Raw genomic sequence first — 25,551 nt, 5'->3', positions numbered from 1 at the left:
CAAATTTCCGCTGTTGACCACGTGACACTGCTTTCCCTCTGAGCAGAGTCTAAAATTGAGATAGCATCCACTTTTATGTGACCCCTGTTCTGCTGAATAGGAAGCACCGTCAATTTCTCATTCGTGCCTCAAACAAAACTGCCTGTATCCAATGGTGGCCCCTGCACAACCCCCAAAGTCACTATGCCATTGTCTGAGCTTAGAATTTGACATTTGCTGGTGTGGCCGAGCACTTCACAGGGTAAAGCTATGTAATAATGCCTCTCACTGATTTGGATTTTCTGTTTTCAATGGAGGAAAACACCTGCTGAACATGGAAGGCCAGAGCGATGCTTTTAATTATGTCCCCATTACTATGGGCAGTAAACACTGGGCTCAACTGTTTGCTTGCTTTTGTGCATCAGCTATCAGTGGCTGTCATCCGTGGCCGAGCTCTGTCGGCCCTGTAGGACCGCTGCCTCACACCGAGGTAAGTCCATTAGACACTTATTAAAGCTAGAAAAGCACAGCAACCCCCCCACCGGATGGCCGCTCTGCAAAAAACAGCAAGTGTGTTTGTGTGGTGTCCGGCCCAACATAGCTAGTCTCATCACACACACACACACACACACACACACACACACCGGAGCTTGCAAACAGCTTTGACAAGTACACGCAGAGACACAACCGCACACACACTCAGACACACACGCCGCCTATCGCTCTCGTCAGGACTCTGTGTGCTGTGTTCTGCTGGATCTCAGTGTGAGCCTCAGTGTGTGAGTCTCTCTCTTTTTTTTTTTTTTTTTTTCCAGGCGGCCATCTCTGCTCGGCCCTGCCATCTGTTCTCCACGCTGTGGAACACGGTGCTCCCTCTGGCTGCAGGTGTTTTCGCATGGTGGCAAAACTTGTCAATTGGAGTATGAAGGAAAAAGTACTCAGGGCAGAAATGGTCCAGAATGAGGCTCAGACTAGTTTTTTTGGGACTCTTAAGTCACTCAGTGAGTCATTTTCCCCCCAGTTTTTACAAATATAGTGTGTGTGTGTGTGTGTGCACTTGTATATCTATCATTATGAGGACCAATTACCTTCAGAGCGAGGACATTTTTGTAACGTGAGGACATTTTGGGCGGTTCTCCGTTCTTCAAAGGCCTGTTTGAGGATTCAGACTTGGTCTTAAGGTACAGGTTAGAAGAAGGTTAAGTTAGGGTAAAGGGCAACTTAATGCATTATGTCAACGAGTGTCCTCACAAAGATTTAAGTACAGGGATGTGTGTGAAAAAGATTTTGTCCAAATTTGTGTTTACCTACATACTGTATGTGTGCTCATATCTCCATTGAAACTGTCCGAGGTTTAATGTAGGAAAAAAAAAAGAAGAAAGTGCTGATGGTCGGCTCATTTCTTAGGATATTTTTAATATCTCCGAGGGTGGCAGTTGTAATTAGGGTTCCCATAGTAAGTTCCATTTTACAAGGCAAGGTGGAAGTGGGAGCAATTTTGTTGTTTGGTTCAGTCTGTATTTTAGTTTTTATATCCTCTCTACGTGCCAATTATCCCATTAACACAGCTGGCCACCTGCTGAGGTTGGACACTAAAAGCAACAGAACTGCACGGGAAAGTTGTCTGGAATGACTCGGGTGACTGAGGGACACGTTTTTGAAAGGAAAATTACGTTTGTGAACCATTTTCAAGAAGTACCTCAATTATACAGAGACTAAATCTGTATAATCTCATATTCCCTTTGATCTATCCATCCATCCGTCCTCCACTGCAAAGAGAAGCAGCCTAAATGTCCTTCTCCACAACCTCAAGCTCGTCCTGGGGGACATTAGAATCTCTCCAGTGTGTTCCGCTGCTGGACGTGTCCAGAATACCTCCAAAATTAAATAGCCAGGAAGCATCCTGACCAGACAGCGAAGACATCTCTTTTTCAGCCTGCTTTGTGTCGTGACCTCTTTCTTTGAATCACTAACTGTGGCCGTAATGAGCACAGGTATATTGGTAATTGGGTAAATTGAGGGTTCGGCTTCATCTTAACCACGACAAGCCGGTAAAACACCTGCGTCCGCCAACACTGCAACAAACCGAACACCTGTTGATGTAACTCGTTCTGCAGAAAAAGCACGGCTTCAGACTTTGAGGTGCTGATGCTCATTTCATGGTCGTCATGAATGCATCCGTGAGATCTAATGAGGTCAACAGAATCATCAATTCAATCAAGGTACAATTTTTATTGCAAGCTAATAAATTAACATGTTATTACCTGGTTTATAATGTGAAAAAATAATGTGACAAACAGTTTGGAATTAAGTGTACGCAGATTAGTAAGCAGGTAAAAGTTGAGTACACTGTCACTGGTCAGCAATGAATTGGCCACTGCCATTAACCCATGTGACTTTTATCTCTTCTTTTAATCTTTACACTATCATATTTTTGTGTAATTGTTTTTGTATACCTGTAAATTAAATACATTGGTGTATTTATGCTTGCAAACCAGCTTGCCTTGAAATGGCCCTTTATTTTGAATAAAACTGAAAACTATTTACATTGATGTAAGAAGTATTGAACCAAAAGCATGTAAGTAAGGAAACCTACACAGCAGAAAGTAAGCAGACAGGAACAATTGTTTTTCTGAGCTAAAGTCAATTCTTTATTTTGATCTGATGCTGTTGGGTTTACTGAACCTGCATGGGAGAACAACACGTGGGAGTTTGGATTCAGAGGAAGAGAGGAATTATGCGCACACACACACACACACACACACACACACACACACACACACACACACACACACACACACACACACACACACACACACACACACACACACACACAGGTAGGGACAGATGCATGAACAAGGACATATTCATGCATCCATCTACACACACACACACACACACATACACTGGAGGTCCGCTGTGCCTCCCAGAACTCCCATCTGTTGAACCAGCAGTCCAGGTTGGTCTTAATGAGAAATAATGAGCCTTCACTAAATAACAACAGCTTGGATGGATTTCACCTCCACTTCAGATTTAATCAGAACGGCATGAACACTAGCTCCTTCTGCAAGTCACTAAATCCATTTGTTTCAACTCAAAATAACATTTCATTGTTTTGAGGGTACGAACACATTCTTAAGATCACTGACTGTTGACAGATCAGATTTTTAACATCTTAATGTATCTAATTCTCATCAAACATTAAGTTCCTCACTGCTGGGTATAGAAAATGTCACAAAGAAATGCGTTTGAGTACAATGGCTATTGACAAAGGGGATTTTCCCACCATCGTCTTAATGAAGATATACAAATACTTAAGTACTGACCTCACTTGCCTCTTGAGTACAGACCTGCATGAAAAGGAGCTCACAGGGGAAAGAAACTCTGTCCTTCAAAGTTTGACATTTTTCTCAAATAAATCAGAGCAAGAATGGAATTTCTAGGCCTCCAACAGCTGGCATAGCTGTCAGCGAAAAATCTAGCTGTGTGTGTGTGTGTTGGGTTGGGTTGTACAAAGAGCACCAGGCATCAAGTCAGGGTATCCAATTGGCCTTGCACGATTTCAAGCTGGAAGAAAGAGGAGAAAAGGTTGAGTGAGTGTTTGAAAAAAAAAAAAAAAAAAAAAGAAGTACACAAAAGAAATGCACGCGCACACACACACACACACACACACACACACACACACACACACACACACACACACAGTCAGAAAAAAAAAAAAAGAGCCACAAAAATGTATCAAAGTATGAGGTAGGCAGGCAGATGGATTTTTTCAGGCAATGTCTGTCAATCAGGATGCTATGGAAGGTGGTGAAACACATGACGTGAACGTGGACACATACATGTACTTACACACACACACACACACACACACACACACACACACACACACAAAAATAACAGACCTTGTTGTAGAAGTCAAGAAGCTCCTGGTGGTTAAAATCAACAAAGACATTTTCCTGAACCTGGAGAGAGAGCGAAAGAGAGGCAGAGAGAGGAGGGAGAGGGAGAGAGGGAGGGAGGGAGAGGGAGAGAGAGGGAGGGAGAGGGAGAGAGAGGGAGGGAGAGGGAGAGAGAGAGAAAGAGAGAGGGGCATATGAGCATTGGAGAGCAAACAACCCAACAAATATGAAAAAATAAGTTCACAGAAGTACGAGAACGACAGAGCAGAGGGTAAAAAAGCGGCATTAAGAGCACACTCGTAAGAGAGTAAATGAGCCAGACTTGTTCAGTGGGCTTTCTTGTGCTTTCTATAAAAAACGTCATTAATTATTGCTGCTCTCTGGCCAGTGCGTACTACCCTCGTAAGTCGTATCCATCAGAGTTTAAAAATACCCCCGAGGCAAAGTCACTGTCCACAGACCCATCACTCCTTCACCACTCTGTTTAAAGATGAAGCCAAACAGAGACCGGCTGCATCACGGAGCACGATGAGCAACACATTGTTTCACAATGAACACATGCAGCAACCTTGCAAAAGCATGCAACGTAATATGGAAAATATAAGGTCCACCACGTAACAGTATGGAAGCTATTCTACTGCTTTTTCGCTTCTTCGTGACTAATTGAAAACACACGCAGTGCAGGTCATCTGATGAAGCAGACCGATTCGTTTAGCATGCAAGGAAACACACAAGCTAACGAGTTTCTCATGTGGGCCTCTGCATCCGAGTTGGAGGGAAAAAAGAAAGAAAATATGGTTAAAAAATGTATTGTCCATTATTTTGAAGTATTTAAAGAAAATGGGATGCAGAGAAAACACAGGCCATCTTTGTTTCTATAATTCCTTCTTTCCTTCCTTTAATTCGAGGGCTAGAAAACTCAACTTCATCATCTGAATATAGCCAGCTGCACTTCAAACGAGTAAAAAGAGACAAGAGAAAATAGTGCCAGTTATAAAGTATAAGGTAATATTAATAAAACGTGCTACCAATTACATCTGTTTTCATGCTGTGTCAATTCTTTTCATAACAGTTTCTTGTGTCATTATGTGCTTACTCTTATGTTCACCTGGGAGCCGTTTGCTGTTTCTCTCTCCTCTCTGAAAAGACGTCATCGAGGGAAAAGTGCAAGAAACCAAGAGCAACCATCACCGGGCCGCTATCATCATTACCATCAGCCCATCACAAAACCAAGGGCCAGACAATAATCCTCCCCCCCCCTCCCCCTTGAATGGGCGTAATGGCGAGACACTTTATCACACCCATCATTGAGAAAAGAGCTGCAATATGTGAAATGCTTTCTGGGTAACACAGAGTGGAGAGGGCAGCTTTGTAGCCGACTGAAGTGCACTCAGTGCCGTCGTGCGAATGTTGATAATAGCGTCGAACTCCTGGCACCAACTAGGAGGGCACAAAGAAAAAGAAATCTGCGCTGAAAGACACTAAAAGCACACGATTGTACAGCTCCTCTCCCTGCAGTTTGGTGCTTAGAGACTAAATAGGGCTTTGGGGCTTGAATCTACATGCAACTGGCTGGCTGGTTGGGGGAGGCCATGTGTCACAGCAAATTAATGACAGAGATATTAATTAGAAGCAACGTTAAAAGTCCATAAAGGAGAGCACGAAGAGCAAAAGGTTGCCTGTCGCCAAAGCCAACGACGCCACGGCACGAGGAGAATGTAGGACAGCCGCAAGGACAGGTGATAAAACAACTTATTAAAGTGTTGTTACTGAGCGAGGCGCAATGCAAAGAGGAGGCGCATCAAAGTGGCTCTGCGAGGTGATACATCATTTCTCAGAGCAAACAAAAAAGGAAACGATTTGATTTGAAATACAAATTGGGCGTGCAGTCGAATTAGTTGAATGATGAACACACCCCGTCTGTGCATCCAACAGCACCGATCTGAGTCTCAGCTCACACACACAGACACACACACACACACCGTGGCAAACGTATCGTAACGGTGGAGAGTCCGGCGCTGCATAATCAGCTATTTGGGTTTTTGACTCGGGTCAGAGCGACAAACACCAGCCGAGTTGGAAGAAGAAACAAAACACTCGTCAGCTAACTGAGCCGTCTCTGTGACTGACTATGTGGTGAGACGGGGGGCAACCGTCAATCCAGTGCGGGGATAATGATGTCGATCAAAACTAAGCTACAATGAAGACAACGAACCAGAGTGTAACACTTCCTGTCTGCTGCACATGTGGTTGACGATGAAAGTGAGATTGACGGTTTGTTCTGACGAGGATTTACAGGTATGTGTGTGTGTGTGTGTGTGTGTGTGTGAGGAACAGTGAAACACTGTTTTGTCTTGGGAACATATGCACAAGGGCGCATGTGTGTGTGTGTGTGTGTTTGGCCCATCCCATTGTTCCTCAGGGTTGAGATTTTACCAGGCAGTAACCCAACAAGGCTCTGACAGATCTAGGCTAACACTAATGGGGATAGGATGCATCATCCTCATCATCACAGCCCTGTACTAACAGGACGCAGACGCACACACACACACTCAGACACACACACAAACCTGTCTTCATCTGCCTCGGTGCCAAAATCCTGTGTGTCAAGATGCAGGAAACAGGATTAACTCATGAAGATAGTCATGAATTCACTTGCATCTGGTGTTCCATATGCAACTACATGTTGGAGCATGTTATTGCAATGTAGGCTACACACTATGGGAGATCCGACACACGAGAGAGAATACACTGACGAAAGGAAAACAGATAAACAAAACTAATTCCTCCAAAACCGATCCTTCGATATGTCGAATGTGCCGAAATGTGGGACCAGGCGTTGTTGTGCCGCAGCTCCGTAAACGCTGTCCACAAGGTTACTTGTGCAATTCCCCAGAGGATGAGCCAACAAAGTCACGGAGGGATAATTGTGGAAGAAGCTCCATACGGATTACAGCACAAGCCCTCAGACTCACACTGAGGTTAACGCAATGTTGAGGCCTTTCTGGTTTATTGCAATAACTGGGTATTATTTTTCCTTTATTCTTTATCAGTAATAATAATATCGTCAAGTTAGATTATGTTATGAAGGGAAACAGAATTTTGAAACAGAATTTTGAACCAACTCTGACTTGATCATAAAGACTTCCTTATTATTATTCATTATTTCATATTTAAAAGGGTCACAATCAGAGACAGACGGCATTTATGTGACTTGTATTTGAAATGAAATTATTGACAAAATGGAATGTGATAAAATACTTTAGAGTGAAGTGATTTTGTGTTTTCAAAATACTCGATATACTTCCTCCATGATTCATAAAACATCAAACAATAAATGCATCTTACAAACACACACAGTGATTTTGTAAGCCCACACTACTCACAGTAATCTAGTGCATCTTGTTCATCATCAGAATACATTCTCATCACTGATGTATATGTGTTGTTTTTTAGTTTTTACTTTAAGGATAAAAACAATTTAGTTAAAAGGTGTTTTCGGATCATATTTTCAAATATATATGATGATCAAAACTTACCCTTCATACAATTCCCTAGCTCTTTTTTTCCTCTCATTCAGAACATATTGAAGACACAAAATCTGTTTGTTTTTGTTGGAATTTGTGTGAAGCACCACTACTGGGTGGACTATATATATATATATATATATATATATTTTGTTTCCAGATCTCAGAAGTTACTGCAACAAACACATTGATACTAGAAACAGAAATGATGGCCAAGACTATAAAAACAAAAGTTGTAATATGATAAACCAGCATTTGCTTTTACATAAATGGATGCAAAAAAACAACAAAGAAAAGTCTCCTCTGCCAGTGACTCATCCACATGAATGACCTGTAACTGCTGCACGGATGTTAAGAGGAGAGAAGTGAACCAATCAATGTATTCCAATTCCAATGCAAAAATAAATGATTTTTTTTTAAATGACACGTTCAACAAGCTGTGCTTTTAACCCATCAAGTGGTTCCTGGTGTCAGTGGTGTCGGTTTATATAAGACCACATGTGTAGGGCATGGAGCGCGTGGTATTTTCATACCACAAGGAGGCTGGCTGGATGCAGAAAGGCACTCTTCATCAATTATTTGCCTCGGCGCAACGAGGAATAGCTCGGATTTGATATACTTGTCAAAGCAGTGAATCCTTTCGTCGCTGAGTGCTTTACGGGGACTGCTTTTATCCAGTGAGAAATTCAAAGAAAGGCAGGAAGGGAGTAAAAGAAGAGGGAGTTAAAGATGACAGGGGAGGGAGATTGACGAAAAGCAGTGAGGGGAGGGGAGGAATAGGTACGAGAGAGATGAGCAGCAAAGTGAAAGATGAGGAGGGGGAGTGAAGAGACACGGAGAGCTTAAGCAAAGGAATGAGGAAAACTGTGATAACCCAAGGGAGCTTTCATTGTAACAAACAAGCAAAAAGCATCTCAGACATCAAACTGTAAAGGATTCACCGACAGAAGGAATTTGTCTTATATCGAGAGATTTAGCTTCAAACCTAATACGATAATAACAACAAAGCTGTCTATAAATTCACAGAAAGAGGAGGAGGAGAAATGGGACACTTCTTTGTCTGCGTGAATATCGTCTGCCAGGTGAAGCGATCTTAAAAAGAAATATGCACGGCAAAGTCCATACCAGACAGACACCAAATGAAGCGAGTCAAGTGTCAATCAGTCTTCTGTGTGCTTCTCAGCTGTTTATGTGCGAGGACGGCGCCGCGCGGATCAGCATTTGAGAATTCTAATCACTGTTCTGTTGTGTGCTCGTATAGAAGCCTTACATCTCCTCGCATCTGAAGACTCCGCTGAGCAGAACAGGGTACTTTCATCATCATTAAAGAACATCATTATTGTTTTCTGTGGCTCTCTCTCCCGATTCTACACCTTTTATTTCCCTTTTTTTTAATATATATATTGTCTTCACTGTCGCCTTCATCAACCCCTTTTGTCTTCTCTTTTTCCTGTAAAACACATCGTGACTTCTGTTCTGAAAAGCCGTAGATAAACAAGGTTTGCTTATTAGCTTGCATGCATGTCACAGATTATCATTTTTACTAGTTGCTGCAAGGCGGCAAGCTCCGGGTCTGAGAAGTGAAGCCAATGTTGAAATGTCTTATACTTGTGTGCTCTGTAAGGGCCATCAGGAGGCGACTCCTCTGGTTGTATAGAAGTCTATGAGAAAATGACTCCACTTCTCACTTCATTTATTCCCTCAGTAAACATTGTAAACATGAGTTTATGGTCTCAATCTCAAGTTTCAAGTCTTCTTCAATACAGCATGATGTTCATTAGTAAATGATGGTCCATTTAGAGTCAAATAGACCATATGCTTTAGGGCGGGGCTACCTTGTGATTGACAGGTCGTTTCCCGGTCTGGAAGTTGTGTTTTTTTTGTCTCCGAACTATAATCCTTTCAGTGTGTTTTCAGTTCATGACAGTTAATTGTAACATCTTTGGTCGGCCAAAAGTGTCAGCGTTCGGTTGTACTTAGCTCCACCCTCTCGAGGGACTTCTGGTTGCAAAAAACCAAGATGGCGAAGGCCAAAATGCAGAACTGGAGGCTTCAAAATCACAGTCCGAAAATCCAATGGGTGACATCACGGTAAGAACGTCCACTTCTTATATACGTGCATATGTTCGCTGCTAGCACCCTCTTTTAGACTATTAATAGCCCCCCATTAAGAAGATGCAAGGTGCTACGTTAGCGTGGGTGTGTTGCTTTGAGGTAGCAATCAGGAGATAAAAAGAGTTTCATGACCACCTGTGTGAGCGGTAAATCAATGCTTATCAGACACCAAAGCACTGATATATAATACTGAAACAGACTGTAATTTTACAAATCGCTGTTCATATTGCCATTTATTTTCCAGGTAAGAGCTCTTGCATGTACTTGGGTGACCAACGAGGTGCATTGCTGGAAGACGTTGCGTTATGTCGCAGTACAGTTCAGTTCAACCTTTTTTTGACGGATGAACCCGCATTGTTGTGCCAGAGTCCCTGCTGGTTAACGGCTAACCGGTGCAGTGGCTAGGACATGATTAACCTCATCAGCTTCCCACCCTGCAAACACTAACAGTAGTTTGTTGGAGCACCCAGAATGTCAGAAATAAAACCAGGGCCTTTCAGTGGAGGGACCAGTGTTTTCCCTCTGTGCTCTATCTTACAGCCCATGTGGACGACCTAGAGCTTGTCATCTCATCCAGAAATGATGGCAGAGTCACACAAGGTCTTAATTAGCAGAAAAACAAAAAAAAACAGAACAGCTCCATGTGCTCTTGGTAAATAAACAAAGTGTAACGCTCGACATATATCCCGCTTGGCGTCACAAATAGCAGAAACGTTGCCAAAACACACATTGATTACGGCAGTAAATAAAATTTAAATGACATTCATGCAGCCACAACTAGCACTTAGCACCAAGGAATGCACAAAATGTGCTGCGCTTCATCCCTACGCCACTGAAATGAATAAATATGAAGCAGTTTTGAGTGTGAAAGTTCAGAACAAAGACTCATCATCCTGCTTATCTCATCTGTTTATTTCAATAGGACAGCAGCAGCGCGGCATTAAATCAGCATCAAAGAAAGGGTAACTGTAATGTCGCCGGCTCAAGCGCTCTGCAGAGAGCGGGTGTGTGCCACATCACAGGTCCTCTGTGAGTCTGCTTCATTACGTGCCTTCTGTGACTGCGAGCTCTTTGACAGTTTGTCTGATCGCAGCTCTCTGCCGCTGCCTGGTCGTTGACTTTTGCCTGACGGAGAGAAATCTTAACAGAAAAAGACAAAGAGGTAGAAAGACTGGCGGCACGCACCGGAGGCTGAGCTGTCGGCTTTTTTGGCAAACCCTTTATCCCTCAACACACTCGTAACAAACACACTCTGCTCTTTCCTGGCTGCTTCACTGTAATTTACACACACACACACAAGCAACACTTTAATGTTTTTTTGGGCTTCACCACACATCCTGCACCATTATTAACCCCCCCCCCAAAAAAAAAAACTCTACAATCCTTTCTGTTCCACTGTTATGTTGCCATGGGTACACGCATTGGTTACAAAAGCCTGATGACTGAGTGACTGCCGGGTCTATCTTTCTATCTGGTCTATCAACTTGTCTGCGCGCTTGACTGCTTCTGTCTGTCTGTCCGTCTGTCTGTCGGCTTACGGCAACCGTAAAATATGTGTCATTACTGTTTGTCGGTTAGCTCACAATGCATGCATGTCTGCCAACCTGTCCTCCTCTCTGGCTCTGTGCCAGCCTACATCCACCAGCTCCCCTGGCTGTCTGAGCTGCATTCTGCCATATCTTGCTGAGGGATGATCGGGGGGGGGGGGGGTTGTCTGTCACCGTGGCACGAAGACACCGGGTAACAGATTCCACAAACAGGTGTCCATGTGGAATAAAGCATCTCATCATCACTAATATTGTCATAACAAAACTAAAATCAGGAATGAGGAGAGATGAAATTGTTTTTCATAACTCAACTGCTTTGTTTTTTTTGGTCCACGAGTGAAGCTAACAACCACACATCTGTAGCTCTGTGTATTTGGTGTGCTTGACGATGCACAAGATTGTGTGTGTGTGTGTGTGTTTGTTCAGCTGTCTGTCGCTAAAATCGGATACTCAACGCAGCTGTGCTGTCAAAACACATACTTTTAATGTCTCAATAAAGACTTTTTGTCGTGTGCGTCAGTGCTACAGGTGTGCTGCCTCCTCCTTTATGTTGAGCGAGTTTTCTGTCCATCTGTCTGTGCCTCATCAACACTGTTGAGGTTTGTGTAGTTCTCTGTGGAGGTCAGGAGGAGGAACGCGGATGAACTGGAGACCGTCCAAGAAAGGTTCATCCGAGGAGAATAACGGATTCCAGACTGGCCCAGTTTAATTAATAGCGCGCTACTCATTATGGCACACTAAATCAAACTAAATGTAATATATCATGCGTCTAATACGTGTTTTTACAAACAAGAAGTGGATGGCATAATAAGGCAATTACAGTACGGTGACTATTGACCCACACCACGTTCAGAATGACACCATCTATTAGAGCCAGCATTTCTCAAACTCTGCTGGGTATTCACTTTGCAAGTCAGCTGGCAGGCTATTACGAGTGTGTACACACAGTACAGACTATTAGCCTTTGGACTGGCTTTAGTGTAAACTGTGATGAATTGGCATATAAGTGGTCGGTCGTGGGTGTAATGAGACTTCTTGAATCCCCTGACTCTAAACTTTTGTATTTCTATTAAAAACTTCCACTGTGGACTCATATGAGGGTTTTTTTCCAAACAAAACATAGCTTACATTCAGTTACTGGAACCCTGAAATATTGTGCTATTACACTGTGCATTATAACTGTGACGTTGCATTAACAGAAACACTTTCACTTTTTAGTTTACCCACTTTTCCTTAATTCTTTTTGATTCCATCTATTTTACTTGTGATTTCCAACAATTCGACACAAACCATTCGAACCAATCGGAACCTAGAAAACATACCGAGAAAGAAATGGAAATATGTGACAATCCAGCAAATTTACCGTCAAAATGACTCAGCCTGTGTTACCTTGAATCTTTGAGGCCTCCACGGTGAACAGAGAATGAATAAACAGGGAAAGGTCTTGATGAATTGAAGTAAATGGGGGCAGCAAAATGATATCAAAACATCCGTTTACAAACTCTCGCACATCTCGAGCAGTACAATCCAACATACATATAATCAGATATCATTTTGCTGTTGTTAAATGTCGCCCCCCATTTTCTTCAGTTCATCTTTCGGACTTTTTTTCCGTTTTTTGATTCTTGGTTTGCAGCGGAGGCAGGAAAACTTTCAGGTAACACGAGTGGTTGAAGCACTCCTTTATTCTGCCGAAGAAGATCACAAGATTGGATCGAAAGCCCTAGAAGAGCTGAATGGAGCCTGAGGTGGAATTGTTTTGTCAATTCCCAGAATGTTGTTGCAACCCCCCCGGAAATCAGAAATCAACTCTCCACATTTAACTGTAAGTATAGGTGGAGAGAGAAGTACCGACAGCCAGAGTTTTCCAATCGGGAGACGGTGACTCTTACTCCAAAATTGACCTTTTGTTGTCGTGGAGCAGTAAAGACTGTATTTTCTCTGCTTCTTGCATGGTGGTCTTCCCACATGTGATTGGCATAATGGAGTGTTTTAAACCCTTGTTTTTATTCAGAAACCTGTTGTTTGATGTTTTAGGTGTGTGTAACATTATGCTACGGAACTCATTTGTGCAGAAGCTGATCAATTTATCACATCACTTAAAGTGCAGTATGTTTGACCGGGTGTCCATTTGGATGGTAAAATGTACCACTGAACAACAACATGGGCCCTGCAGCTCAATGAACATCTCCAATAGCTTCGGCTTCTTCTTTTAATCAACTGTAGCAGTCCACAATGTCCGGCTCCTCCTATGTGTTGGTTCAGCAGCTCAGTAGCTTTACACAAAACTGCAACAACAACAAAAATCAATAGTTCAGAAAACAACCATGTTTAATCTTCCCATGACCCTTTGAGCCCATAGCCGTTCAGAAAAAAAACTTCCCGTATAGGAGCCACATATGCACTGTGTATTGTTGCTGAAAGGGGCGGGGGGGGGCATCCTCATCCACAGCAGTGCCCTGTAGCCATCGCACAGTGACATACACGGAACCGTCGACTGCAACAAATAAGAGCTGTCAAACCCAAACACTGGAAACTGTCAATCACCTCCGGTATTTATAACAGAAATGAGCACCGGCAAATATGTGCACAGACACACATGCAGGCCCCCCCCCCCCCCCCACACACACACACACACACACACACACACACACACACACACACACACACACACACACACACACACACACACACACACACACACACACACACACACACACACACACACACACACACACACACACACACACACACACACACACACACATTCTCTTAAATATATTAAGAGAAGAGAGGAGAAGATATTTTCCAAACCTCTCTCTGACTTACGACATGCAAGAGATGACATGATGGAAAAGCCTTCCCGTACAGCGAGGGGCCAACATGTCACTCACTCTTTCTAATTTCAACGATTTGGAGAAAACACTTGGGAATGAACGGGCCTGCTTCATTCCAACAGTCTGAATGTTTTACCCCTCTTAACTTTGCTTCCTGTTTCATTTTCAACAGGGCCTTTTGATAATGCTCTCATTCCATCTCAACTGTGAAAGCCACAGGGAGTAAATAACAGCAGAGAGGAGTGGACTGTCTGCTGCTACCCAAGAGGAGAACGAGTGGGAACTTTGACAACAAAGAAAAACAAGGCAGGCAAAAACAATAAACAAACGAGGCTTTTGCTTTGTTTTGTGTGGAGACAGGGGCCGAGAGGAGGCAGCAGGTCCCAGGCCCGACAGGATGAATTCCTGAAAACACACCGGGACGCGCACACACACACACACACTCTCACACACACTCACAAGGCTGCACATATTCTGTACACCCATGGGCATGTGTATACACAAGCATGCATAGGTACCAATGCCCACACACCCGACAACACAAAACAAAAATCACACGCAAATGTAAGTGGTAAGCTATACACGCACAGTGAAGAGTACACACACACACACACACACACACACACACACACACACACACACACACACACACACACACACACACACACACACACACACACACACACACACACACACACACACACACACACACACACACACACACACACACACACACACACACACACACACACACACACACAAAGCTATACTGTGTCACAATCAGTGCCTTCTATGTCTCTTCCTGTCGTGGTGATTCTCCCGGTCCCTCTCTTATCTGGTCTCCATCTCTCGCGGGCAAGATGCATCATCCCCTCTCGATTTATTCCTTTTCTTTATCCCTGTAACTTCGCCTGAGCTCCTGCATGTCTCCCCTTGCATTAAGTGACGCCTTGTTATAAACAGCCCATCAGTGAGCTGTCCATCCGTAGCCCGGCAGTGGAGTGACATTTATTAAGAGTCAGCTCTGCCTGCAGTCTCTCCCTGCCTCTCTCAGCATCCCCACATGAATACAGAAAACCAATTAGAGGAGGAACAGGGCATATGTCTACATGCTCAGAGAGGATAGGCCACAAACACAAACAAACACCTAAAGAGATACAGCAGACAGATGGAGGTATGGATGGAGGAAGAGAGGAAGATAAAGGGAAAAAGAGGAGAGGACATAGAAGAACAGAGGAGAGGAGAGAGTTGTATCCCTGTAATAGCTGAGCTACTGAAAAGAAGCTCCTTTGATTAACACTTAACGAGGACCTGAAACGTGCATGTTTTGGCACTGGCCACCTTGCATAAAATCAGATTTTAAATGTTGTTTAAACCACATATATGACAAGTTAATTTCCATCATTTCTACCAATGCTACTTTCTGGAGCCACCGTGCCGCCATGTTGGAGTGACGTCATTGCAAACGTAACAGTGCCGGTATCCCTCCGGCCGTATTCCGAATGGGCCGTCAGGTGGTCAACACTTAAAAAAGTAAGATATAGTGCCAACAGTAAATCACTGTCCCTTACGTAGGTTCGAGATGGCTACGATATTGAAGACATCCTAAAACAGGAGGAGGACCACACGATGGTGCTGAGGATATACGGTGGGCGGTAAAGAGTGGAAGAGAAAGCGGAGTGTGTGCGGTCAACAACTAGTGGATGTGTCCGCAGCTACATTTACCGTGTGCACGTTGGCTTGGGAGTGATTGTTTTGTGTTACATACTTGTTGATTAGATTGGAAATCCACTTAGTAAATCATCTTAACATGGTTGTGCTTAACACGCAGCGCCTTAATTCAAAGAATTAAACACAATGGGATACCCCACATAGTCAAATTGTGCGATTTATGAGCAGCAGGAGGTAGCTGCCGGGGCTAAACAAATAACATCCTCGGTGGTGGGCTAAATAGGTCAATGGCTATTTTGCCTATTGGTTTTGTCTCACACGGCTAAAGTCACCTGTGTCCTGTCTGTGCAGTTTGAGAGGGTGTGCCAGTTCATTATTTGTTTGTGTGTATGTGTGTGTGCATTGTCCATCCACCTCCGCAATTAGAATCCACCACATCCTGTGTTGTGGTTGGGGACAATGGGAACATAACAAGGCTTCCACCGGAGCGTACCGCTCCCACATCCGCCTCTTGATTCTTCACATGCTAAGCAGCAAGACGCAGTACAACACAAACACGAGTGACACATGATGATGATGATGATGATGATGATGATGATGATGATTATGATGATGATAATGATCAACATGTGAGGAATCCATTCATATATTAATCCCTTGGAGGAGACAGGAGGACAGGGAGGATTTATCTTTGCCTTTCATGAAAAAAGCCTCCATTCTGGAAAAGTTCCATGTTGGCTTGAGACAGAACTTAATAGTTCTGCAATGTTTGCACAGGATGTGGCATCTGGCACCCAAGACAACAGTAGGCAAAACAGGGATTGTACTGCATGTACAAGGTGATAGACTGTTTACCAAAACATGCCACTGAGCTGTCACGTTACCTCGCCCTCGACAAGGAAGAAACTGTTGTTATTGGCACCCGAGCAATTTACAGGCATTTGTGCAAAAGTCACTCGGGTTCCGACTTCCCTTCAGATTCCTTCTGCTCCTGCTAGTTTGTGTTGTTCGGGCAATTATCATTGGTAGAAGTTAATAGACCTCAGGAGTCCAATCAACCAGAGTAATTAAAAACACCTGTGGGGGAGTGAAGGACCTTTAACCCTGAAGAGTACCGCTTCATCAGGCTCATTAAAAAAGGTACAATGAGCATAAATAAGTGAAAACAACCATTCAATTACTACTAAGTGATGGTACGCGCATGTGTAAAACAGGTTTCACTCAAAATTTAAAAATAGTAGACTTTTTAAAGAATCAATTTCTTTTTTTTCATGAAAATAAATAAATATAAAATTCTTTAAAATGTGTTATACATAAATATCAAATGCAAATTATAAGGAATAAAAGTACATATTTAAAACAAATAAAGTACTATGTGTAATATAGACTTCCATCACAGCAGACATTGTTATAGCAGGAAAAACACTGGCATTATATAATAATAAAGGTCCCAGTCCATTAGAGTTAAACATAAGGACCCTGATTGTTACACCTGTACATTTCAGGTTATGTGGAGGCTGAGTCAAATGGTCAGCTGGGAAAATGGTCTAAAGGCATTTGAAGATTATAAAATCGAGATGAAAGGAAACACAGACACAGAGGAAGAGATGGACAGACAGGCAGACAGACAGACAGGCAGGCAGACAGACAGGCAGGCAGGCAGACAGACAGACAGACAGGCAGGCAGACAGACAGGCAGGCAGACAGACAGACAGGCAGGCAGGCAGACAGACAGACAGACAGACAGGCAGCGACAGCAATGCTGAGTCTGAGAGAACATAGTGGCCTCTGCTGGGGGGGGGGGAGGGTCATTCGTCAGGTCATTAGGTTCCCCAGTTAATGAAATAATAGAATAATAAAGAATCTCTCTGTACCGTCCAACACAGAGAGTGGTTGTTTCTGTGTGGAGTGTCCTCTTTCACCCACCACTGCCCACCCTACACATGAATACACCTCCCCACACACACACACACACACACACACACACAAGCCCCCTTTTCCTCACTGTGTCCGTCCTTCTCTTGTGTGTATACACACACACACACACACACACACAGCTGACTGTCTGTAGGTGGGCAAGGGTGGGATTTTCACACGCCTCGCTCCCCAGAGCCCATTCAGTACAGTACGCAGCATGGCAGCAGGACACACTCACAAAGCCTGGGATTGTCTGCACCCAGTGGGCCACTCACTGAAGTAGAATGACAGAAACACACTGAAGCACGGATGTAGATAGAAACACACTCACTCACTCTCTCACACACACACACACACACACACACACACACACACACACACACACACACACACACACACACACACACACACACACACACACACACACACACACACACACACACACACAGCATTCAGTGTGTATTTCTGAGAAGCAGAGGCCTGAACAGAGTGAACTCTTTTTGGGGCTGACAATGAGGAGAAACAAATGGATGGACAGAGTCACTATCTGATTAACTTCTGGACTAACTAGCTGACTGACTGAAGAACTAACAGTAAACTCTTAACCTCACTGTTGGCAAATAAGAGTTTGGACTCACTTAACTCAATGGATTTCGTACCGAGCTTAACAGTCTCGGTTGCAATCAGAAGCGTTACTGTATAAACATTACTTTTTATCAACAATGCAGTCAAGCTTTTGCAAGTTCAGCTGTTCCACTTTGATGGCCCCCCTGCTGTGTCATAAAGGGATTTTGTTTTCATTTTTAGCAGTTAATTCATAAATAATAGCCAAGGCCACCATTCAGGGACTTTACAGAAATAAACATTTGAACGCCGCTTACTGTTCTCTCGATATAATATTCTGTCTTGCTTATTTTCTCTGGCGTGGCAGTAATACAAACATCTCTTTCTCACTCTTTCTTAATTAATAAACATGCACTGTTTCAGGGCTGATTTCACAGTGCTGGAAAGGAATGTGGCCAATGCATAAAAAGTGTAGAGGCATATGTGTTACTCAGTCAGTCTTTAGTTCTTCAAATTCCATTTTTATGAGTGTAATGTTCTTTATATCCTTTTAATATGCGCACACACTGCACTTTTAAGAGTTTGATTCGTGCAGCGTGGTGTAAGAAAGAGGCTTCTTCTTTTTTTTCGGGCCCAAGTACATCCAAGGTCTCTCTCTTTCTCATTCACTCCTTGCCTCCCTCCTCTCCCTTTCAAGTCACTGGTTCAGCCTTAAAACACACAGCTTTTGTCAAGTATGTTCTCTTGTGCCCTCACTTAGTGTGTAGGTGCACAGCTATGCAGCAAACTACACACACTTACAATAAAGGTTGAAGACAGCGTTTGGCCTTTGAAGTTTTTACTGGAAGAAAAGTCGAAACGGTGAAAACAGCGATGGACAAGACATTCAATGATTGCAAGAGTTACATCAAATATATCGCCAAAGCGAATTAATATCAACAAAACTGAAACCAGCAACAAACTAACCAGCCGTGCTCAAGCAATGGTTTCAGATTTTCTTCCTTTTCAGACTGCTTTTGTGGATCTCGAGCTAGTCAAAGATAAACAAAGTGATACTCGTTACCCAGAGAGGTTGTAAGCAGACATGCGTTTCTACAACTTAATGTTTTTTTATGCAACAAGTGGAATGTCTCATGCAGTTGTCCATTTGGGCAATTGCAATGTTAACAGGATCTTTATTAGCATCAGATATTCAGAAAAAAATATGTTATTGGAGATCGGTATTAATGCTTTCTAGTCACTGATCCCTGATAATGCTACATTGTGAACCACAAATCCTTTGAAATCTGCAAGACGAGCGCTAGTTAATGTTAGCTGTAAGTAGCCGGTTGGCAGCACAGTCCTGCTTGGCCAGATAACGGAGCTAGGAGCGTAGCAACATTTGGAACAACTAACTTAATTGTTGCTTATTATATTGCAATTCATTACCAGTAATCGCGGTGCCTGGCTCTTCTGTCGACAGCACAGGTAGCATTTTTTCGTTTTCCCAAAAATGTTATTTTATGTATTCAGGACGTGCAGTTAGTGATATTGTGGGCTTGATGGAAGCACTGACAACTTCACAGAGCAGTAGCGGGGGGCGGGGCTTAGTAACGGGTCAATCAAAGATGCAAAAAAGAAGGCATAAATACTGCATTTCAAAGAATTTAAAGAACATAAAATGTTGAGGCAATTACACACTTTTGGATAAAATAGTAAACTAAATTAAATCTTATAAAAGATTATGATTGGGTCTTCCAAATATTTGTGCAATGACCTCATTGGAAAGCAAAGCTACCCGTGAACTGACTTTTAGCTCTTCCTTAAATGAGCCAACGCTGTGGCTTGTGGGTACGTTGATTTGACACCAAGATAAACACAAGCTGAAAGAGACATCTGTTAGCTAGCGATGAGGCTACGTGTTTCCACTGGATATAAAAGCATACTAAACAAACCACCAAAAAAAAAACATTTTCTCATTGCTTCCACATTGTGGAATATACTGTTATTCAGTACTAGTGTCAAGCTACAATGTGGGCTACATCTGGTTGACATCTTACAAGGGCTGCGTGCATTTGCGGCGCTTCAGAGGCAGCACGGGAACATCTGCGCTGGTCAAATGACGATGACTGGGACTACCGCACCGCCGCCACCATCCTTCCTGCTAGCCTCTCGCTGCTTGGCAGCCCAAACTTTAATGAAAAACACTTCCGTGCAAGCGTGGAGCCGAACAAACATGCGTGCACACAACCGTATTCCATGGGGGTTTGAAGGCATTGGAGAGCTTTTTGTGGTGCCTCCGACACTTCTGAACTTCTATGACAAACGCTCTCTGACCAATTCTTCTCCTCCCTCTCTGTGCCGCGATCCTTCGAACTTCTCTCTCGGGAGGTAGAGCCACATTATTATTCGACCGCATGGGAGTCTCTCGCTCTCTTCCCGAGGGTACTATGACAGCTCCTCAACCCCTCTCTCGCTACTGTGGTCAGTGCCGAATAGAAACAGAGTCTGGTTCTGATCAGCCCTCTATTCGGCACGTCTGCAATGCGTCATCTGCCATATGCTGCGGTTGACGGTTTCTCCGTGGCCTTACAGTCTATAAGCCTAAACCAATATGAGAGGAATAAGTGCCTCTCCCTTTGATTTGATGCATTGCCATTGCCTCGTGTCAGTGAGTGCTTATGGTGCCCGAGGATAACGACAGAAATCTACCATTCAAGCTCTTCTTTTGGGAGTATTTCACTTTACAAAAGCACCATTTTATTCGTTTAGGTTGGCTGAGTTGTCATGGTCATTTCCTCCACTAATAACCGTTAGATCCAACTTCCTGTATCAGCCAGGTTGCATTGCAGATCCAGCCAGCATCGCCCAGAGCCGAGCCAACGGCAGCAGGGAGAGACACACACCATGCCATGTGCAAAACAGTTTTTAATAAATTAATCTGGGGCACGTTCCTCATCTCTTAGAGGACTCAGGATACTTGATGTTTGACATCAATGGAGTCCCAAACAACTGTGCGTATGATACATCTTCATTCAGCACATTTTAATTACGTTCCCGACACATACGATGTACCAAAGCGGAACTCGACTTTTTGAAGCCCAGTACAAGGAGACACATGACTGATAGCTACTCGTAATAAAAGCGAAGTCATGCAGAGGTCATTTTTGGATTGCTGATTAAACCTCTCCATATGGGGCGGTGGAAGGAAGCCGTGCAGGCCATTAAGCTTTGGCGACATCAAACCGGTCCTCCAGCCACCTAAACTTGACAATATTAATCTGACAAACTGGCCTGGTTCACGACTATTTCACTGATGAATGAACTTGAACACTTGTAACAAAACCCTCCAGAGAGTCTTAAAATCCAAGCACACGCTTAAAGACTCATCTGAGACAAAGCTCGGGCATCTTTTCATCATCTTAAGAGGAATCCCAAGGTTTCAGCCACTGTGGTGAATTTGAGTAATGTGAGCAGCAGAGTGCAACATATATATATATATATACTTTATTTATTCACCTCTCTCCTTCCAAACCTCCCACTCGTATCTCACACGTATCCACTTTACTCGCCTTCCAAAAAAAACTTTCATCTCTTAAGCTCCTATCAGCGTTTTTCACTCATTCATGCGGTTTTATCACTGAGGTGCTTGTGACTACGAGATTCACAAAAAAGATGTGCATTGATGGGAAGTTGCTCTCGACAAGGAAGTCGGCTCACTGTCGTCTTAACGTCAGTGTGATCTCATCTCTCAGCATCGGGTAGCATCTGTAAACGGCGGGGGGAGATAACTCCACAAGAGCCTGTCGTTTTACTCCAAAAAAGCGACTCGCAAATAGAGAGTATACGAACATAGCACGCAGCATTGAACACTGGACAAAGACGGAGCGAGGAGGAGGAGGATGGGAAGATGGGGACAAAGACAGGAGCCTAAAGATGCCATTTTGAGAGTGAAGCAAGCGAGAGACGTTAATCCGTTTCATAGTCATGTATGTGGTCTGTGGGAGTGGCAGGGGCTGGGCTGGCCTAGATACATGCAAAATGAATAAAGCCATAACATCCTTTGATAGGAGTCTTTGAGAACGTGTCGAGCTCCGAGCAGCATCTGCTCCCGCTTTTAATCTGGTTAGGGTGTTCCTCTAATTCCAGCCGAGTATTATCGTCATCAGCAGGCGTTACGGATAGGAGGATGTGGCACGATCGACGGGACGCACTAATTTGGTGGAAAATAATGTCAATAATCCCTCGTTAATTCCATTTCTCAGTGTGCACATTTCCCTCCGTCAGAGACTTTGAGGTACACAAAGCAGCACCTGAGAACAAACTACAACACCAACACAATGATTTTGATGAATAATAAAGCAGCTGACTCGGGTGTAGGAGTGGGGTTTGATTCTTGGCTCTCTATCTCCAACAATCTGTCCTATGTGGCCTATTTAGCTCAACCAACATCCAGCATCTGAAAACGACCAGACCTCAAAGTGTGTGAAGCCTCTCCCCGCGCTCATCATTACCGTGTTTGTTTATCTAGTCGCTCCCTCAGAGGAACATCCAGCCTTGTTAAGGAAGGAGAAGAAAGCTTTAAAAGTGGAAATAAGGCATACATTTCGGTCCGGTCCCAAGACGACGCTGCCGCCGCTGCGCGCCACCGAGCTATTTCCATAATAGTAGCTTAACAGGAGCTAGCCGGCCGAGCGAGGGGCACGTCGCCCTCATTAAGGCACTCGCTCAGGAACAGATTAGCGCTTCATTAACATACAGAGAGAAGCGGGAGGGGAAATTACCGTTTCTCCATTTCACAGTCTAAAAGGCAGGCGAAGACCAGAGTTAGAGATAAGTGGTGGGGAAAAGATGGACTCAATTTGGGGAAAGATAAAAATCGATGTACGGTATAAAATGTGCTGTTAGTGCATCGTGAAGGCCTCTGGCCGAGAATGTGCGAGACGGAGTTTACCTCTCTGTCCGTCTGCACCTGGATTTCTTTCAGTCTTCGTCAGTCGCTCTTTCATTCTCTCTGCTTTCACAGCCTCTGTCACTCTCCTACATTCCCACTGCCCTTTGCTTCTCAGCAATTCTCATTATGTTACATTAATATGTTATATTCATTAAATCTCGCTATAAAGGACAGAATCTCGGTATGCGTGTGCGTGTGTGTGTGTCTTCTGCATATCTCGTGAACCATTCAACAAATCTACTTCACACTTGGTGGCTATATTGCCGGGGACCGAAGGACGGGCAGTGCTGAGGACGATGCAATTTGGACACTTTCAATATTAATAAACTTTAAAGAAAGAGTGCAGCAACGGGGGCCGTAGGACAGACCTGCCGGTCGATGTGGCTATTGAGATTTTGTGAGAGAGGGAACATCTCTGCGAGTATCATTGTTTAGTTCAGATCCAGATCAACTGTATTATCCAACACAGGGAAATGAATGGTCCAGTGCTCCAGACATGAGGACAATACAAAGTTCACGGTAAAATCAATAAAAACAATAGCACAACATACACAATACGACCGCAGCATACTCAACATATAACACATTTGATCAGGCCTTTTCTGCTATATGTCCCACCAAAAGTGACGAGAACAGCGTTTTCACCAAACATTTCTCAATTCTCGGCGACCAGAAAAAAAGGCGCCAAACATGGAGCGCTCAGTGCAAAATAGACGTTCAGCGCATCGTCAGGCGGCTGCCGTTTGTAGCATATCGTAAATATGCGGCGATCCTATTGGCCTCAGGAAAAAACACTTTGCTGGACACGGCCCCTAAGTCCCCGTGCCACCCGCATCAACAAAGCCAGACTCCCCTCCTCCTAATTAGCCTGATGCTAAAAGGGTAAAAAGACCCAGTAGGACAGTGCAGTGAACAATGGACTGGCTTCTAAAGAAGTCAACCTGCTGGCAGGAAAGGTCATGCTAAAGCTATAAATCCCAAAGTTGTTTTTTTTTAAATAATAAGCTCCTTAAACAACATGAATGCACTTCAGACGATGACTTGATGTTTATTGAACTTGGAAAACTCCTCTCTGTCCGTTCAGATTCAAAAGTCAAAGATCAAGAAGCAAGTTCTCCAGAAGAGATTAATTAGGCCTTTTGCAGCAGCGAATGAGTAAAAAAAAAATAAAAATCGTGGTCAAACAAAGCCTCTGAGAAAAACTGCGATTAGTGATTCTTCAAGCTAATTCTTCAAATGCGTGTGGACACTGTGTGCAACAAAGTCCTGCAGGCCTTCTGTAAGCCTGCCCTGCACCTCTTCATCTCCTAATCTTTAAGTCAGAGATTCCGTTCAAGAGCTTTTAACCTTTAGATTTTTTTGGGCCTAATTAGTGAAACTACCTGTCATAAGAGGGCAGAAATATCCTGACTCTCACTGGAAAACCCAAAACTTAACTTGTAGAAGTGTCTAATTAGGAAAGCTACCTGCAATAGGACACTTTCCATAAGGGACAAATTAACTTTTCTCACCTCTAACTTTGTGTTGTGACTCTAAATGTTTCTGACCCCCACTTAACTAAATATTTTAACCTTTCTGAGATGTTTAATTGGGGAGGGACCTGCCATCGCACTCTGTCCTATTAGCATTTAACATTGGGGAGATTTGAACGCCTTCTACTTATACCTGCATCCTGAATGATCCCAAAAAAAAAAATCGAACTAGTTTGACATTCGCCTGGATCTAATTAGTGAAACAGCATGCCATTGGAATCTGACAAATTTAAGACATGCCCCCGGAAACTTCCTTTCTGTCGTCTGTGCCCCCTGCTGTTATCAAATTATATAGTTACACCTGTAGTCATTCAACACATTGTCCCCTGTATGCTACGGACACCTTGTCTTTCTATTTCCAGGGCTCTCGGGGTGAAGCTGATTATCTAAAGGTTGGTGGGTTATTATTACCTACACACTCTGAGCTGACTTTAGCCAGGAGTCACTCAGACTGAACAATGGGCTCTAGGCTAATGAGCTGTGCTTTATTCTGTAAAGAAACGAATATACGTCCAACCTCTGTGAACTCGAAGCTCACCGAAGACACATTAAGTTTACGGGTGGAGAAAAATCTCTGGAGTCACTATTTTGTCTTTTTTTGCTGCCCCTGAAATGTGTCCCTTGACACAGGTTTGTACTTAAACTAAGAGGAAAGGTCAAACATAAGATAAAAGCTTAGAGGGAAGTTTATAGCTTTACTGGACTGAGATTTGTGCTGGAGCCCCGTCTTCTTGTTGAACGTCTACAACACTGTGAGACGGCCTTATCACTAGTGTAACTGTGCCGTTTACAATGACTATCAAAGAACACATCCGCTAATATAACATGTTTTAAAGTGAAAAGTAATAACAAGCAAATCATAAAAGAGAAAGATTTGGAGAATGCTGCTATTATGCTACAGATGAACCTCTGAGGCATTAAAAATGCAATAAAAAAACAGCTCTTGCATTATTTATTTATTTTCATTAAATTTCCCCTTATTTTTCAATAATGAATTTAAAGTGTTGGTTTTTAATTCACAGTTATA

The 25,551-nt window shown here is 43.4% G+C and overlaps 1 protein-coding gene across 2 annotated transcripts in view; it reads right to left on the bottom strand.

The window, feature by feature from the left end:
* Window positions 1-2,191: 2,191 nt before the first annotated feature.
* Window positions 2,192-25,551, bottom strand: part of commd10 (COMM domain containing 10) — a 58,392-nt gene continuing 35,032 nt past the window's right edge. The window contains exons 6-7 of one of the 2 annotated variants that reach the window (XM_076098782.1): window positions 3,885-3,944; window positions 2,192-3,546 (exon numbers count right to left, since the gene is read on the bottom strand). In XM_076098782.1, the coding sequence (XP_075954897.1) occupies window positions 3,508-3,546; window positions 3,885-3,944 (99 nt within the window). In that variant the 3' untranslated portion in view covers window positions 2,192-3,507. Of the gene's footprint in view, window positions 3,547-3,884; window positions 3,945-18,910; window positions 19,090-25,551 lie in introns of those variants that run through there. The other variant, XM_076098784.1, reaches the window with a different exon arrangement.

The sequence above is a fragment of the Anarhichas minor genome, unplaced genomic scaffold, assembly GCF_050575085.1.
Source record: "Anarhichas minor isolate MPS153535 unplaced genomic scaffold, ASM5057508v1 ptg000025l, whole genome shotgun sequence".
Classification (NCBI taxonomy): domain Eukaryota; kingdom Metazoa; phylum Chordata; class Actinopteri; order Perciformes; family Anarhichadidae; genus Anarhichas; species Anarhichas minor.
The sequence above is the reverse complement of the archived record's forward strand: the minus strand, read 5'-3'. Positions and strand labels throughout refer to the sequence as shown.